Here is a 16270-nt window from a genome sequence, read left to right as displayed (position 1 = left end):
CAGCACAATACATGTTACTGATCAAACAAACAAAAATCCTGACTTAGATTCCTAATAGCATCATGGAACAGGCAGTATTTCCAGGTTGGAGAAGTTGGCCCTGCAGTAGAACTGAATGCTGGTGGGTTTTGACCTCGGGAAACAAGGGATTCCGAAGAGCACTGACCACCAGACTGAATGAAATCCTCCAAGTAAAGCGCGGAGCCTGAGGGTAGAGCTGAGGCCCAGGGCACACCCAGAAGACAGCCCTCCATGATGGTACTACGCTGCGGTCACTTAATCAGCAATGGTTGGCTCTCCATGGCTACCAACAAGAGGAGAATTAATAGTCACTTAATTGATTGGTCTCTAACAATTACCTAGAGATGAAGATGGAAGGACTTTGAATGACCAGCCCCCCCTGGACATCACTCTTCTGATTCAGGAACATGTATCTGTCTGCTTTCTATTGAATTTAGGCTCTGAAATGCTGCACAGGACTGCCATCCTTCCCCTCGTAGCTGGTTTTCTCTTCATGCCATCAGCTGTGTGTTTCTCAGCCTTCACAAATGAGACCACCTCATCACTTCCATCTCTGTCCCCTCGAGTCTAGGACACGCGGCCAGAGGAACCTGGTGTGGAAATAAGGTGATCATCTTGACCGAGCCAATAGCAACTTGAGGCCAGCCACCTGCCCCCGTCTGTGCTGCAGTTTTCCGTGGATTAAGTGGGTGTTACAATGCCTGCTGGGCCTTTTTTACAGTGTGGCTTGGCGAAGGGAATGGAGCCGATGACACACAGCACATTGAAATGATGTGTGGTGTTCATCTTCGGCGTGCTTTTGGAGAGGAAGAAATTCCTCTTTGAAAAAGGACACCACTTCTGGCAGTAATTTGGTTCAGAGCTTTCTCCTTATCTCCACCAGGTCCCAGGTTTATAAAACACGATGCCCGGGTAAGCCTCGAGGATTCTGAACTTCCTAACATGTCCACAGTGCAGCGCCCTTTTTTTCTGGCTCTAACCTACTGCCGGAAGGAAGCTGTTCATATTCTAACGTAACAGAGTTCAGGGGGACCCCGGTTCTCATCACAGCAGCCCCTTTGGCGGAAGGGCAGTGACTCTTGCTCAGGCACAGTGCTTGGGAATGAAACGTGTAGAAAAGAAACAGCTTGTCGAAATCATCTTTTTCAATCTCGACTAAAGGCTCATCACTAAGTTTTGTTCTGTTTTACCTTTTCAATAGCCAGAATCCTGTATGACAAAGCAACGCAGACGGCTTATCTCGGGACAGGTTATTCTTGTGAGCAATTGCATTGCAGATTGCGCAGAAGAGGGATTTTGGCAGCAAGAAGCCAGATCTGGACCATAAGGACTTTTAAACTACACATCACCAAATCATAGCACAGTGACGGCCATCTGCTCCCCAATAGCTGCAGTAGCCACAAGGCATTTCCAGCCCCTTCTCCGAGAAGACATTACTTTCCCAGAAGGGAAAACTGGCTTAAAAAGGACAACCCTTGCTGTAATTTGCCACTTGGTTAAGGAGGTCATTTAACTGATGATTGCCAGAGGGAAGGGTGTGTGTGGCCAATAGGAGGTAAAGGGGTATAAATTGTGATGGAAGGACATTTGACTTGGGGAGGTAAACATACCATACAAAGATGATGTATTGTAGAACTGTATACCTGAAACCTGTGTACTTTTCTTTAAGTCCTCCAACCTAATCAGAAACTGGGTTTCTCCCACTGGACGAATGTCTCCCAGAGCAGTGGCTGGAACTCTCATAAGACTGGGGTCCCCACAATAGGCGCTATGGAAATCTGTATAATTTTATTAACCCGTTTCACCCCCTATAAATTCATTGTTTTTAAAAAGGAGGTCATTTGACGGTTCAATCCCTCCTTCAGGCTCTGTGGGCAGTGCAGTTCAGCAAACCAAAGAGGAGCAGGCTTCGGTTCACTCAGCAGCATTCACCACAGGATGCTGTAGGGCAGTGGTTCTCAACCTTCCTAATGCTGTGACCCTTTCATACAGCTCCTCATGTGGTGGTGACCCCCAACCAGAAAATTATTTTCATTGCTACTTCATAACTGGAATTTTGCTACTGTTATGAATCGTAATGTAAATATCTGTGTTTTCCGATGGTCTTAGGCCACCCTTGTGAAAGGGTCATTCGACCCCCAAAGTCACGAACCATAGGTTGAGAACCGCTGCTGTAAGGGAACTTACTTTAGATGCAGTATGACTCCAGGAGCAAAGGCACCTGGGAAATGTTGGCCTCTGCTAAACTCTTTAGCCTCAGGTGTGGCTGACTACCTCAAAACGGAGAGCCGCCCAGAGACACAGGTCAGGCTCCAGGGAGGAGCTTAGTGAATGCAGAGTGTGCTAACTGCCTGATGGCATCTGTTAACTGAGGAATCCACTGTCCTTTGTGGGGGTCTACATGACCACCCACCCCATGGGCTTACTGTTAACCCCCTAGGAGAAGAGGCCCTCTCCTGGGAGGGGTGGACTCGTCCAAGCCGGCCACCACTGGAGCAGCAGCTTTCCTGGGTATGTATGTTATTAAAGCTCTTAGGAATTTGGACAAGGCTACATGTCAGTTTTTCAGAATCAATCCTGAATTAGAGACATTGGGGGTTCTCCTCCCAAAAGATGCTATTTCACATTTTCTCAATATTCTTAAAATGGCATTTTTTTTTTTTTTTTTTTTTTTTTTTGGTCTATGAGTTTGACTTCGGAAGTGACGCTAGAGTTCCACTCATTTCCCCGAAGTTCCAATTGCACTTGGAGGGGCTTTGATTTCTGATAAGAACGCTGGGAGGAGCTGGGGAGTCCAGCTCCGGGAGAAGACTGGTCAGTGAACAAGGAGGAGTGAACACGGTTTCCTCTCCCAAGACCCCTTTCCCCCTCACATATAGTCCAGCCCTCTCCTCCACCAGCCAGCCAGCCAGCCAGCCACTAAGCCCTGGGGGCTGCGCACCGCATTCCTTCAAAAGATCTTGGCAATCTGTGCCTGGAGTGCCTGGAGTGTGATACAGAAGAAAGACCCCGTAGTGTTCTTTAGAGAAATACGGGGCGGCTCTATGACATAACCCATTTTTCACGCTCTGACCTCTGGGAACTTCCACTAGCTTCATATTTCAGGCTGACACCACGCGCAGGGCCCTGTCTAGCTGTCGGAGTTGAGCTGCTTATCCATATATTCTGCAGCCTCCGGATCCGCGTTTGGCAGAGGGAAGCGAGGGGAGTAAATAAAAAGAGGAGAGCCACTCATTAAATGCACTTCCCCGCCCGAGTCCCTGGAGGAGAAGCCCTGGTAATTAAGCCTAATGAGATTAAAGGAACTTGGAACTCTTCATTTTCCCAGCACTGGGAGAGTAAATCTGTGATAACCAGGGTGTAGGCATGAATCAAAGTCAGTCCCCTTTTCCTGTAATTTAGTGGTTCCCTGGCTCACAGCGGCCCAGGCGGGGAGGGGAGGGGAGCGGCAGGCTCTTACCCGCGCTTTGCTCCATCACTTCTTTCTGACACATGTCCTGCACGTTCACCGTGCAGTTCACGATGAACTCCGGGGACGAGCAGTCGTTGTTCAGCTGGAACTCCTCACACTGGTAGCACTGGATCTGCAGCGCAGAGCCTGCGGGACAGACGCAGCAGGGTTCAGATCCAGCCCCTGCCAAGACCCCAGGGATACCTGGACCGGACCCTCCTCTGCCCATCCAGCGGCCTGGGTGCTCTGGGCAGCAGTTTCCGAGTGAAGCCGACGTGGCTGCAGCCGGCAGGGGGCGGCACGGCGCCCAGAGTCCTGGCGGTGAAGTGGAGGTCTGCCGCTACACCTGGCCCCAGCTCCTCACCTGGCCTTCCAGCTCGGAAGTTGCAAGGAGGGGTGTGCAACCCCCGCGACCCAATAGCTCCCAGAGACAAGCGTCAGCTCCCGTCTGCGCTAAAGGATTTGCCTAATTGTTAATTGGTTACAAATTGCTTAATTACTACTTTGCGACTGCATTCGCAGACGCCTTTTTTAGTTTTACGAATGTTTGAAGTCAGCTTTCCTGGGGCTCAGAGACGCCCAGGAAACCAGCCGGAAACCCGGGAGGAAGTGCCAGACACCGAGCATCTCTGAGCCCCCAGTCCCGGCTTCTCCCCGGGACGTTCCCGCTGGGGAAGGCGCGTGTGTGCGCGGGCAGGCACCCCAGGCCGCTACACCACAGCCCTTTCTTTCCAGCTAAGGGGGCCACCCCCTGGCCAGGGTGCCCGGCTGGGGTCCCAGCTCTGCAGAGCTCAATCGGAAGACGGTGGCGAACTGGGAAGAAGGAGCGAGACGTTTTGCACCTCCAGCCTGGCTACTCCACCAGGACCCAGGCGCTTTCGGGCTGGACCTAACTCCCCCAGCTCCTGCGCAGCCAAGCCTGGTTCCCAGGCTCGCCCGTCCCAGTTCCCGGGCCCAGAGGGTCGCGGCCGCACGGTCACAGCCCAGCACGCCCCGCACTGACTGCCCAGCGCGCCTTCCCCTGCCGGCGGCGCCACTCCCACGGGTTGCTAGAGACGCCTGGCAACTTGGCGAGGCTGGGGCTGCCGGCGTCTCTCCCGGGCGGAGGCCCCGGCGCAGCCCGGACCCTCCCTCCTACCGGTGCTGCTTCTTCAGACCGTGCAGTCCGAGCTCCGAGCACCGAGCGCCTGCAGCCCGAGTCCTGCAGACCAGCCTCCCGCCCTCCCCCAGCGGCGCCGACCGGAGACTCTCCCTCCCGGGGCCCCGGGCTCCGGCCGCCGCCGAACTCCAGCGGGGCAGCCTCCGCGCAGCCCGGGGCGCCGGGGCTGGGCGGCCGGCCCTCCCTCTTACCTTGAAGCAAGAACCACCCGCAAAACGTAGCTGCGACGCCGAGGATCCACATCCTCCCGGAGCCGCGGGGCCGGGAGCGGGCGGGTGCCTCGGAGGCGGCGGGGGCTGCCGGGGCTGCGGGGGCCCGCGCTGCAGTCGCCGAGGCGCCCGTCGCCGCCGAGAGGAGCCGCAGGTGCCGCCAGCGGCGCCCGCATCGCCCGCCCGCGCGGGGCTCGCTCCGGGCCGCGCTCGCTGCGTGCGGAGTTGGCGGGGAGACGGAGGAACTACTGGCGAAGCAGCACCCGAAAAGTCCAGCCTCTCTCCTCGCCGCCCACTCCCGCACCACGTGACGGCGGCTGATTGGGGTGGGGGTAGGGGTGGCGGGCGGGGAAGGCTGGGACTGTCTCTCCGCGTCCCCACCCCCTTCCCATCGCCGTCCTCGCCAGCCCCCGCACCCCCAGCGGACAGGGGCACGGAGGGAGAGCGAGCAGTTTTCCGAGGTGGGGGAGGGGGAGGCGGGATGAGGGAAGCGAGAGGAGGCGCAGCAGGTGCGCCAGGGACGGGCCAGGCGCGGACTGCGGGTCCTGCGAGGCGGGACCTGCTCGATGGGGTCGGCAGACTGCGCTCCCGCAGGGACCCCTGCGCTCCCGGGTTGGCCGGTGCCGGCGGCTGGCTGGCTCCCGCCGGCGGGTCCGTCCTCCCAGCGGGGCGGGAGCGCGCTCCGGGCCCGCAAAGTTCACACCTGCCGCCGCCCTGCTGATGGGCGCAGCTGGCCTCCTTCCCCGGATCAGCCCCGTCCTCGCCGGGCTCGGCTGCAGCTGTGGACGGTGGGCGGGGGCGGTGGGCCCGGCCCTGACCCGCACCCAGCTCCAGGCAGGCCCCCCTCCCCCTTTCCTCTGCCGCCACGCCCCGCTGGCGGGTGTGGAGAGACTGCCCCGGAGAGCACCGCCTGGACCGCCGCCGTGTCCTCCCATAGACAGCAGATTGGAACGAAGAGGGGATGGCTCCATCTCCTTCTCCCCAAGGGCCCGGAGGCATCCTCCTCCTCTCACATCCGTGGGCCATTGGAATACGCTCCTGCGTCCGCCCCGCTGCCGCTCCTCCCCGGCCCCGCACTCGCACTGGGTCCCGCTGCTCTGCCTAACCCCCCCCCCCCCATCCTTCCTCTCCGGCTCCGGGGACCCACCTAGAGACCCGCCGGGGAGCCGCGGGCCGCGCCGGCCGCTCCGCCTCCCGCCGCAGAGCCTGGCAGCAGGTGGCACGGGAGTCCGCTGGCTTGCCTGCCTGCCGGAGAGCTTCGTTGCCCCCGCCCCCAATCCCGCAGTTCCCACCCGCCCTCCCCCTCTCCCTCCCCCAGATCCCCAGGGAGCACCCCTTTATGTGGAAATAGTTTCAGAGGCATTGCCGCTCTTCACCTTCTCGGCCGCCTCCCGGAGGAGCTCCTGCAGATCTGTCACTTCCCCATCCCGCCGGCAGAGCGGGCTGGAAAAGGCTGCGAGGACTTTCTGGTACTTCCTCTGCAGAACAGCCCCATCTCCCCAAGTCTCCTGGCCTTCTGCACCCCCTCTTCCTTTCCCTTCTAGCCGGTTTACCGCTTGGGGAGAGGGAAATGCTTCGACCATTGCTCCTTCCCTGGCAGGCAGCCCCGGATCTGACAAGTGACTGAATTACTGTCTCCGGAGCAAGAGGGCCGGTTTATTTAGTCCCTGAGCCAATACATCCTTGGAGCACGTGTGAGATTCCAACAACTAAACCAGGCCAGAGGCTCTTTGCACAAGTTCCTCTAAGCTTTCACGGGTTCGATTGTGATATGACTTTTATTCAGAAATGAATCAAAAGAATTTTTAAAGGTCTGAAAGACGACGACACGTTACATAATGTTCATTTAAATCCAAATATAACAAATTGCACAAATGTACCAAATAACACTGATCATACAACAGTCTTTAAAGAAACAGGTGTGTACTAAAGTAACTATACAGAGTCTAAAAAATATTTCTATTACGCCTAGTTTACAAGCTCCTGTACAAAAACCATTATAAATAGTTCACATCTAGAAAAAATACACATAACCTTTAAAATAGAATTTATCCTTACATATAAACACTTTGTAGAAAAAAGGGATATTAAAAAGTAAGAATTTTTCATAGCACCAACCGTTAAAAATTTTTTTAAGTGAACATTGTATATAGAAATTTGCTTTCACTCTAAATTGCCCAGATTTTAATAAAAAGAGCAGGAAAATAAAAATCAACAAAAGTGTCCCGAATCATAGTGAAGGACTAAGTAGAGGAGGTGGAAGGAAATGTTTGGGAAGGAGATCTGCTATTGAAAATAGAATCAGGTCACTTCTGATACGCATCCCCAGGGATCAGTGTCACACTTCAGTTCTCTTTACATTTCTCAGTAGGAGCGGAATTATGCTCATTACTAAGCCTCCATAGTTCTGGCAACAATTTTGAAGTTACACTAGAATTAAAGTTTATATCAAATCAAGATGGGGAGTTGGAGATGATAATGAGTCTCTGTTGTTGTTTTGTTCGTTAGTTTTGTGTTTTGTTTTTTGTTTTTGCAGGCCCTGTTTTAGGTTTTCGGAGTGAACCCACAAACAATTTAAGCACAAGAAGATGAACTGGACAAAAACTTTAGTTGGAATCTTAAAAATATATTATCATCCACTTCTGAAAGACTTAGTACATCATTTCAAGAGCATGGCACTGATTTAACTTATTGCTTTCTTTTTTCCTACAAATATAACTTCTTTTCCAAAAAATTTACAACTTCTGTACAAAGTATTTTAAAAAGTGCAAAATTAAGACTTCTGCATTGTGGGTGTGTTTACTTTTAATCCTTAGGAAACAACACATGGAGTCTGTCTTTATTGCCCTGTCAGAGAAGAAAGCTCCAGTGGGTCCCCTGCTGCGAGCCTGAAAGCACAGGCGCTGGTGTGGTAATAGTTTATTATTGTCATCTCTGCCTGCCCCTCCCAACCCTGTTTCTGAGGTGCTCCATTTCCAGCTCACTAAGGGGGGAAAAGTCCTTTATGCATCATTCGAACCCTGACTTGCACAGGAAGAGAAGCTATCATACAAAGAATCACTCAAAGATTCCAAATTGTCTACCCCAGGCCTGTCTGAGCTACTCAAAGAGGCCTCCTCATTTTTTTCTTTTTCTTCCTTTCTTCCTTCAACCTTGTTCGGAGAGTTCTTCTCTTTTTCTAATAAAATCACAGTATTGCTGTTGTATTTATTGAACGACTCCAGGGAAATTTTAGATAATCTATTCTCAGGATCCTCTTTTGTTTCTTCAACTTGTTTCAATTTCTGCAATGAAAAGAGAAAAATATTAGAAACATATTTCTTTGGAAATCGAGTTCTTCTTTCCAATATTCAATTACGGTCTGTATAAAGTGCAGTTTAAAGGGATAGAAAGAACCTACAAGTCTTTAACAAGCTTCTAGTGTAATTAAATGTAATAATAAAGCCAATTTTAGGGATAAATTAAGACTTGAGTAATTTTTCCTGAGATAAATAGGTCCCAATTTGCCAACCAGTTAAGTGCCATTTAGATTTCATTTTAAATGGATCCATTTGAAATTTGTTCAGGTAAAGTGCCTTGTTTTTCTTAATCATAGTTTCAGACCACTCCCTTTTCTTACTAAATAGTATTAGTTTTCCTGCTGCTAAGTATGGATAGGGTTGAATTTCAGCCAGAAATTATGATTATATAATATATATATATATATATATATATATATATATATATATATAAACAGAAAAAAAAGCTAACAAAAATACAAGATCCCTTAAATTGCCTAGAAATTTAAGTATATGCTAAACTTATCAGAAGCATTGTTATGTTTATATTTGGTTCCTTTACAAGTCTTTAGGTATTTGAAAGAGATCTCCAGGCCAGTGGGCATAGATTCTAGAAGGCCCAAGGGCTTAAAATTCATGGTAATAGGTCTATACCTTAGTGACCACACCCCTCCAGGAGGCTCTAGTAACATCAGTTTCAACAGGGATATTTTTAGGATGTTACTGGTAGTCTCTAGAACTTTATAAAACATTGCAGTCAGATTTAGCAATTATTGTACATTAACCCTATGAACATTACTATATTCAGCTGCTCAAGTGGCACCTAAGGTCTGAGGTGGGAATAGAAAAAAAGGTCCAGCCGAGACCCGTTTGGCTCAATGGATAGAGCATCGGCTTGGGGATTGAAGGGTCCCGGGTTTGATTCCAGTCAAGGGCATGTACCTTGGTTGCGGCCATATCCTCGGTAGGGGGTGTGCAAGAGGCAGCTGATCGATGAGAGAGACTCTCTCTCATCAATGTTTCTAACTCTCTATCTCTCTCCCTTCCTCTCTGTACAAAATCAATAAAATATATTAAAAAAAAAAAAAAAAGAAAAAAAAAAAGAAAAAAAGGTCCAGATGCCAAAAGCAACAGTGGTTGAGCTACTAACTCACTTCTCACCTTTTCCTCTTTCGTGCAAAAATTCCACCCTAACTTAGGAAGAAGTACAGACAGGGTTTAGAGTTGATGACAATAGCGACCATTTATTAACCACCCACTATGTCAAAGACATGAGACATATTTTATCTATAAGCCTTTCACAAAGCTGCAAATGACACATCCCCATTTTAAGGAGGAAAACAAGGCTCAGAGTGACCGGGAGCAAGTGATAGAGACCAGGCCTTGAATTCCAATCCGGCTGGCTTCCATGCTGTTATGTAATAAAGGACAAGCTGTCCTGTATTTTTTTTATTTTGCCACCCAAATACTCCACTTAACTTGCCAACCCGTCTCTACCACTACTGTCTAAGGCTCTAACAAGAGCAATTTATTCCCTCAGCCCATCCCTGCATTGTCACAATGGACAGACAGAGGTGAAGTGAGAAAATGGCTTTCTGATTCAGGGGAACACAGACACATCCAATGACTATGACTCTTGGGTGTTAAATATTTTATATTTTATTTGTTAAATTGAATTTATTGGAATGATATTGGCTCACAAAACCATATAGGCAGGTTTCAAGTATACAACTAGACAAAACTTAGTATGCACACTGAATCTTGTGACCATTGCCCCAAGCAAAGTTAATTTCCATCCCCATTATCCCACTTTTTGCTCAGGTCTGGCTCCCCCAACCCCCCCCCCCCCCCCCTTCTCTCTGGCTATCACCACACTGTTGTCTGTCTAGGTATTATGTATACATTTTTTTTTTTTTTTGGCTTATTCCTTCACCCTCTTTCATTCAGTCCTTCAACCCTTCTCCCTCTGTCAGCTGTCAGTTCATTCATGTAAAAATGTCTCTCTTTCTATTTTGTCAGTTTATTTTGTTCATTAGATTCTACATATGAGTGAAATAATATGGCACTTGTATTTTTGACTGGCTTATTTCACTTAGCATAATAATCTCCGGGTCCATATATCCTGTTGAAAAAGATAAAATTTTATTCTTTTTTATGGCCACATAGTATTCCATGTGTAAATGTACCACAGCTTCTTTATCCAACAGTCTAAAGATGGGCATTTGGGCTGTTTCCAGGTCTTGGCTATCCTATATAATAAAGATGTAATATGCAAATGGTCATTATGCCGTGAAGCATACCGACTGTGTAACAACAGGATCACGGATCAGCAGGAGAGTGGGGCAGCTAGCTACAAGTAGGCCTTGGAGAGCTACAGGAGAGGGCAGGGCAGCAAGCTATGGGGGGGTGGGGTGGGGGAAGGGAGCTACAGGAAGTGGGGGAAGCAGGCAGAGAGCTACAGGAGGGTAGCTGTGAGCTACTGGCTACAAGCAGGCAGCAGAGAGCTAAAGGAGGGGGCAGGGCAGCAAGCTATGAGGAGGTGGGGGAGGGGGTGGGGGGAGTTACAGGATGGTGGGGCAGTGGGTAGAGAGCTACTGAGGGCGCAGTGAACTACAGGCATACGGATTCATGCACAGGGCTACTAATTGTAAATAATGCTTCAGTGAACATAGGGGTGCATATATTCTTTTGAATTAGTGTTTTGGGTTTCTTAGAATATATTCCCAGAAGTGGAATTGCTGGCTCAAAAGGAAGTTCCATTTTTAATTTTTTGAGGAAATGCCATACTGTTCTCCACAGTGGCTGCACCAGTCTGCATTCCCACCAGCAGTGGACTAGCATTTCCTTTACTCCACATCCTCACCAGCACTTGTTGTTTGTTGATTTGTTGATGGTAGCCATTCTGACAGGTGTGAGCTAATATCTCATTGTAGTGACATCTCATTCTGGCAGGTGTGATTAGTGATGTTGAGCATTTTTTTATATGTCTATTGGCCATCTCTGTGTCCTGTTTGGAGATATGTCTATCCAGGTCCTTTGCTCATTTTTAAAATTGAATTGTTTATCTTCTTGATATTGAATACTTTAAGTTCTTTATATATTTTAAAAATTAAACCCTTACCAAATGTATCACTGTCAAAAATGTTCTTATGATCTCCCATCCAAAGAGTTCCCTTTTCATTTTGTTGATGTCTGTTTGTTTTCTCTATGCAAAACTTTTTAGTTTGATGAAGTCCCATTTTCCCCCTTGTTTTCCTTGCCCCAGGAGATATATTGGTAAAAATATGCTACCAGAGATGTCTGTGACTTTACTGCCTATGTTTTATTTGAATTTTTATAGTTTCATGATTTACATTTAAGTCTTTTATCCATTTCAGAGAGGAGAGGAAAGGGAGAGAGATAGAAACATCAATGATGAGAGGGAATCATTGATTGACTGCCTCCCTCAATGATTACTAGGGATTGAGCTGCGATCTGGGCATTATGTTGGCTGTAGGTTTGTCATATATGGCCTTTATTATGTTAGTTCCCTCCATTCCCACTTTGCTAAGCATTTTATCATAAATGGGTGTTGGGTTTTATCAAATGCTTTTTCTCATCTATTGATATGATCATGTGATTTTTGTCCTTCATTTTCTTTGTGTGATGTATCACATTTATTGATCTGCAAATATTGTACCAACCTTGCCTTATTGGAATAAATGCCACTTCATCAGAGTGTATGATCTTTTTAATGTGTTGCTGGATCCAGGCTGCTAATATTTTTTGAGAATTTTAGCATCTATGTGCATGAGACTTATTAGCCTATACTTTTCTTTCTTCGTAGTGTCTTTATCTGGTTTTGGAATTAGAAAAATGCTGGCTGGCTTTGTAAAAAGAGCCTGGAAGTCTTCCATCCTCCTGAAATTTTTGGAATAATTTGAGAAGAATAGGTGTTAATTCTTCTTTAAATGTTTCGTAAAATTTGTCTGTGAAGGCATCTGGTCCAGAACTTCTGTTCCCTGCTTCAATTTCATTAGCTGAGATCAGTCTATCAGGTTTTCTGATTCTTCCTGATTCAGTTTTGGAAGATTGTATTTTGGTATTTTTCTAGGTATATGTCTGTTTCACACAGGTTGTCCAATTTTTTAGCATATAATTATACATAGTATTTTTTTTTCTTACAATCTTTGTATTTCTGTGATGTTGTTTTTATACCTCCCTTTTCATTTCTGATTTTATTTATTTGGGTTCTCTCTCTTTTTATCTTGATGAGTCTGGTTAAGGGTTCATCAATCTTATTTACCTTTTACCTTTTCAAATAATGAGCTCTTATCTTCAGTGATTTTTTTTAAGTTTCTGCATCATTTGTTTCTGCTCTGATCTTTATTATTGTCTTCCTTGTACTTACTCTGGGCTTCACATATTGTTCTTTTTCTAGTTCCTTTAGGTGTACAGTTAGATTGTTTATTTTTCTTGCTTCTTGAGGAAGGCCTGTAATGCTATGAACTTCCCTGTCAGGACTGCTTTGGATGTGTTCCATGGATTTTGGGTTGTTGGTGTGTTCATTTTCATTTGTTTCCAATAATTTTTTTTATCTCTTCCTTGATCTCATTGTTAACCCATTCATTATTTAATAACATGCTAGTCAGTCTCTCTGTGTTTGAATGTTTTCCAGGTTTTTGTTTTGTTTTGTTTTGTTTTTTTACGGTAATTGGTTTCTAGTTTTATATCATTGTGGTCAGAGGATATGCTTGATATGATTTCAATCTTCTTGAAATTTTTAAGACTAATTTTGTGTCCTAACATGTGGTCTATCTTTGATAATATCCCATGTGCACTTGAGAAGAATGTATATCCTTCTGCTTTGGGATGAAATGTTCTGAAAATATCAATTTAAACAATCCAATCCAATGCGTTGTTTAAGGTGGCTATTGTCTTGTAGATTTAAAAAAAAAAATTTGAGGGGGAATGGAAAAGATGAGAGAAAGAGAGAGAGAGAGAGAGAGAGAGAGAGAGAGAGAGAGAGAGAGAGAGAGGGGAAGGGAGAGAGGGAGAGAAACGGGGAGAAAGGGAGAGACAGGGAAACATAGATCTCCTGTTCTATCCATCTATGCATTCACTGATTGATTCTATAATGTGCCCTCACAGGGGATTGAACCTGCAACCTTGGAATACCAGCAGAGGATTGAACCGGAAACTGTGGTATATGGGGATGCCACTCTAAGCAACTCAACTACCCAGCCAGGGCTCCTCGTCTATTTTTTGTCTGGATGAATGATAACAGTGGGTTGCTAAAATCCCCTACTATGACTGTATTGCTTACTGTCAACCTCCCCCTTAATGTCCACCAAGATTTAAAAAATATATTTAGGTGCTCCTATGTTGGGTGCACATATGTTTACCATGTTTACCAGGGTTATATTCTCTGTTGGATCAATCTCTTTAGTATTATGTAGTGACATTTTTTGTCTCCTGTAATGGCCTTTGTTTTAAAGTCTATTTGTCAATGTAAGTATTGCTACACCTCTTTCTTTTTCAGTTCCATTGACATGGAATATTTTTACATCCCTTCACTTTCAGTCTGTGTGTAACTTTTTTCTGAGGTGGATCTCTTAGAAACAGCATATACTTGGGTCATGTTTTCTTATCCATTCAGCTACCCTATGCCTTTTGCTTAGAGCATTTATCTGTTTACATTTGAGGTTATTATTGATTAGAGGCCCAGTGCACAAAATTCGTGCACTTGGTGTGTATGGGGGGGGGGGGGTCCTTTAGCCCAGCCTGCACCCTCTCACAGTCCAGGAGTCCCGCGATTGATCACTCCTCAGAGGGAGGCTCCCCCCCCCCCCCGCCACCTGGTAGTCAGGGCCTCCCTCTTTAGAGTGACGTTGGAGCCCCCCTGGCCAGTGGCCTGGGCCTCATGCTGTAGGGCAATCATTGGGTGATGGTGGGGGGGTGGGGGGGCAACCAGTTGCTCACACCCGCAGTGGTGGCAGCAGTCAGTGCTGGGTCACCACAGGTGGCTATGACCCAGAAGGGACTGAGAGATCAGCAGTTCAGCCTGCTCACCAGTCTCCGCCTATCCGAGCCTATTGCACCTGCAGCCTGGTAGCCTGGTATTCCATTATTCATTCGGTTGATTTGGACGTTACGGACCCTGGCTCTTTATATATTAGGAGAGGTATTTATTTATTGCCATTTTATTCTTTATATATTCACATGTTTAATATTTAATGGAAAGATAACTGAAAGAGGTACAGAAGTAGATGGCTTCAATATTCCAAGAGTAGGCTCAGAGTTTTTCTCTCTCTGCTATGTAAAATGGCGTCATTCTATGAGAATACTTGAAAAATCATCCTCAAAGTGGTGCATATCTTATTATACTATTAATGTGCAGGTGCATGGCTTACAGAGCTAATTTTCAGTCTCAGGTGGCTACCTTGCAACCATAGGTGGGCTGAGGAACAGATTACTCGCTGATTACAGAAGAGCATCTCCATAGTTAGGAGTAACTCTATGCAGGAGTTCCTATTCATGTCACATCAATTTTTAGGCATTTTAAACAAAGAATTACATAGTACAATACAATACTAAAATACATGGAGAAAGTTGGAAGTGCTTTGATTATACTAAATGTGGGTAAATAAAGGGCATTCAATATGATTTTCTCCTCATCCAAAAATCTTCTCACTTTTTCTTCATTCAAGAACCACAAGCAATTTCCTTGACTATTTCTGGTCAATGTGGATCTCAAATATATTCAATAAACATTTATTAGGAATTTTATGCTGAGGCAGGGGAAAGGTTTTGAAACTGAGGATATAAAACTGAATAAAATTGCATCCTGTGGAGGCAAGTTGGGGCCCTGGAGGCAGACAGACTTGAATCTAAATCTCACTCAGGTTTTCCCTTTCATGGGCTGGGTCAGTGCCCAGGAGCATGTTTCCTCAGGTGTAAATGGTGAGAAGACGCCTTTATTTCAGGATTGACATATTAGAAATACAACACCCTAAGATCCTGACACATAGTGATAGATACTCAGTAAATAGTACAACAAAGAAATAATAGGACAGAGTTCTTATTCTAGAACAGTGATTCTCAAACTGTGTTCTCAGGGCCAACAACAGTATAATGTCAGAGCTTGTTAGAAATGCAAATTCCTAACCCCACCCAGATTTCCTACATCACAAATGCTAAGGATCAGTCAAATTTTAACAAGCTCATCAGTTGATTCTATACATGTTAAAATTTGAGAATCACTAGCCTAAAAGAACTTGTAGTCTTGGAAAGGATGTGAAAAGTATAACAATGTATTAGGTAGAGATGAAGAAAGAGATGTAGTTATCATTAAAACACTCACTGCCTACTGGACACAAATCATGCGTCATGCTTTCTAGATGCTTCATGCTTATAGGTTTGTTTTTTCAATTAATTATAACAACATTATTCAATTAAATATAGCACCTACATTGGCTAGAAAGGTGATTGAAATAAACTTAAAGAAAAATCACATGGTCTTCCCAGTCTTTCTTTTATTTTCAGTTTTGAAGAAAGATGACTACATCAAGAGTTCCCTTCCTATGTTTCTGATCTGGCCACTGTTGGGGGCACTTACTGCCCTCACCAGTGAACCAAGACCAGCAGGTTCTCTCTGAGAACTCTAGCATACAGGACAACAGCTGTCAAGATGTGACTCTAGTGTTGGGCTTCAAGAGTTCTTATAGTAAAAAAAAATATTTCTGTACTCATCTCTCTCCTGCACAAGAATGACCATGAGGGCCAACTGGCAGTTAGCTTCAGTGTTGGGAGTGATAGGGAGTGATGAGGACCGTGGTCAGCCCATGAGCAGGTGCTTGGTTTAAAGGGAGGAGTAGCTACAGGTAAACCCTGTGGGATATTGTGAGTTCAGTTCAAGACTATCACAACAAAGTAAGTCATAATCTCTGTGCTGGTGATTTCCCTTGCCTTCAGTTTGTAAAAAGCGCAACATCTGTGAAGTGCAATAAAACAAGGTATCCCTGTACTTAAATTTAGTTTACACCTGCTGTCAAGAAACGTGGGTCCTTATCTTTTGATTTTAAAGGTGAGGCCATAAATCTAGAACAATATTTGCTTATATTTAACATCTTTGATTTTTAGTTATTTGTTTTCTATATAATAAAGGCCTAAG

General features: G+C 46.2%; 2 protein-coding genes and 1 pseudogene across 8 annotated transcripts in view; all 3 read right to left on the bottom strand.

Annotated features, from left to right (window-relative positions):
• Positions 1 to 5227, bottom strand: part of LYPD1 (LY6/PLAUR domain containing 1) — a 34596-nt gene extending 29369 nt beyond the window's left edge. Inside the window, exons 1-3 of one of the 2 annotated variants that reach the window (XM_036420925.2) lie at positions 4947 to 5227; positions 4823 to 4852; positions 3482 to 3619 (exon numbers count right to left, since the gene is read on the bottom strand). In XM_036420925.2, the coding sequence (XP_036276818.1) occupies positions 3482 to 3619; positions 4823 to 4852; positions 4947 to 5016 (238 nt within the window). In that variant the 5' untranslated portion in view covers positions 5017 to 5227. Of the gene's footprint in view, positions 1 to 3481; positions 3620 to 4822 lie in introns of both variants that reach the window. The other variant, XM_036420924.2, reaches the window with a different exon arrangement.
• Positions 5228 to 6603: 1376 nt separating this feature from the next.
• The window catches only part of NCKAP5 (NCK associated protein 5), a 909053-nt gene continuing 899386 nt past the window's right edge, over positions 6604 to 16270 (bottom strand). For 5 of the 6 annotated variants that reach the window (XM_045575730.1, XM_045575732.1, XM_045575731.1 and 2 more), the window contains one exon: positions 6604 to 8124. In XM_045575730.1, coding sequence (XP_045431686.1) covers positions 7843 to 8124 — 282 coding nt within the window. In that variant the 3' untranslated portion in view covers positions 6604 to 7842. The remainder of the gene's footprint in view (positions 8125 to 16270) is intronic. The other variant, XM_045575733.1, reaches the window with a different exon arrangement.
• Positions 15679 to 15802, bottom strand: LOC118710029 (annotated as a pseudogene).

This window comes from Pipistrellus kuhlii, unplaced genomic scaffold, assembly GCF_014108245.1.
Source record: "Pipistrellus kuhlii isolate mPipKuh1 unplaced genomic scaffold, mPipKuh1.p scaffold_m20_p_7, whole genome shotgun sequence".
NCBI classification, from domain to species: Eukaryota; Metazoa; Chordata; class Mammalia; order Chiroptera; family Vespertilionidae; genus Pipistrellus; species Pipistrellus kuhlii.
This window is presented reverse-complemented; position numbering and strand designations above follow the sequence as displayed.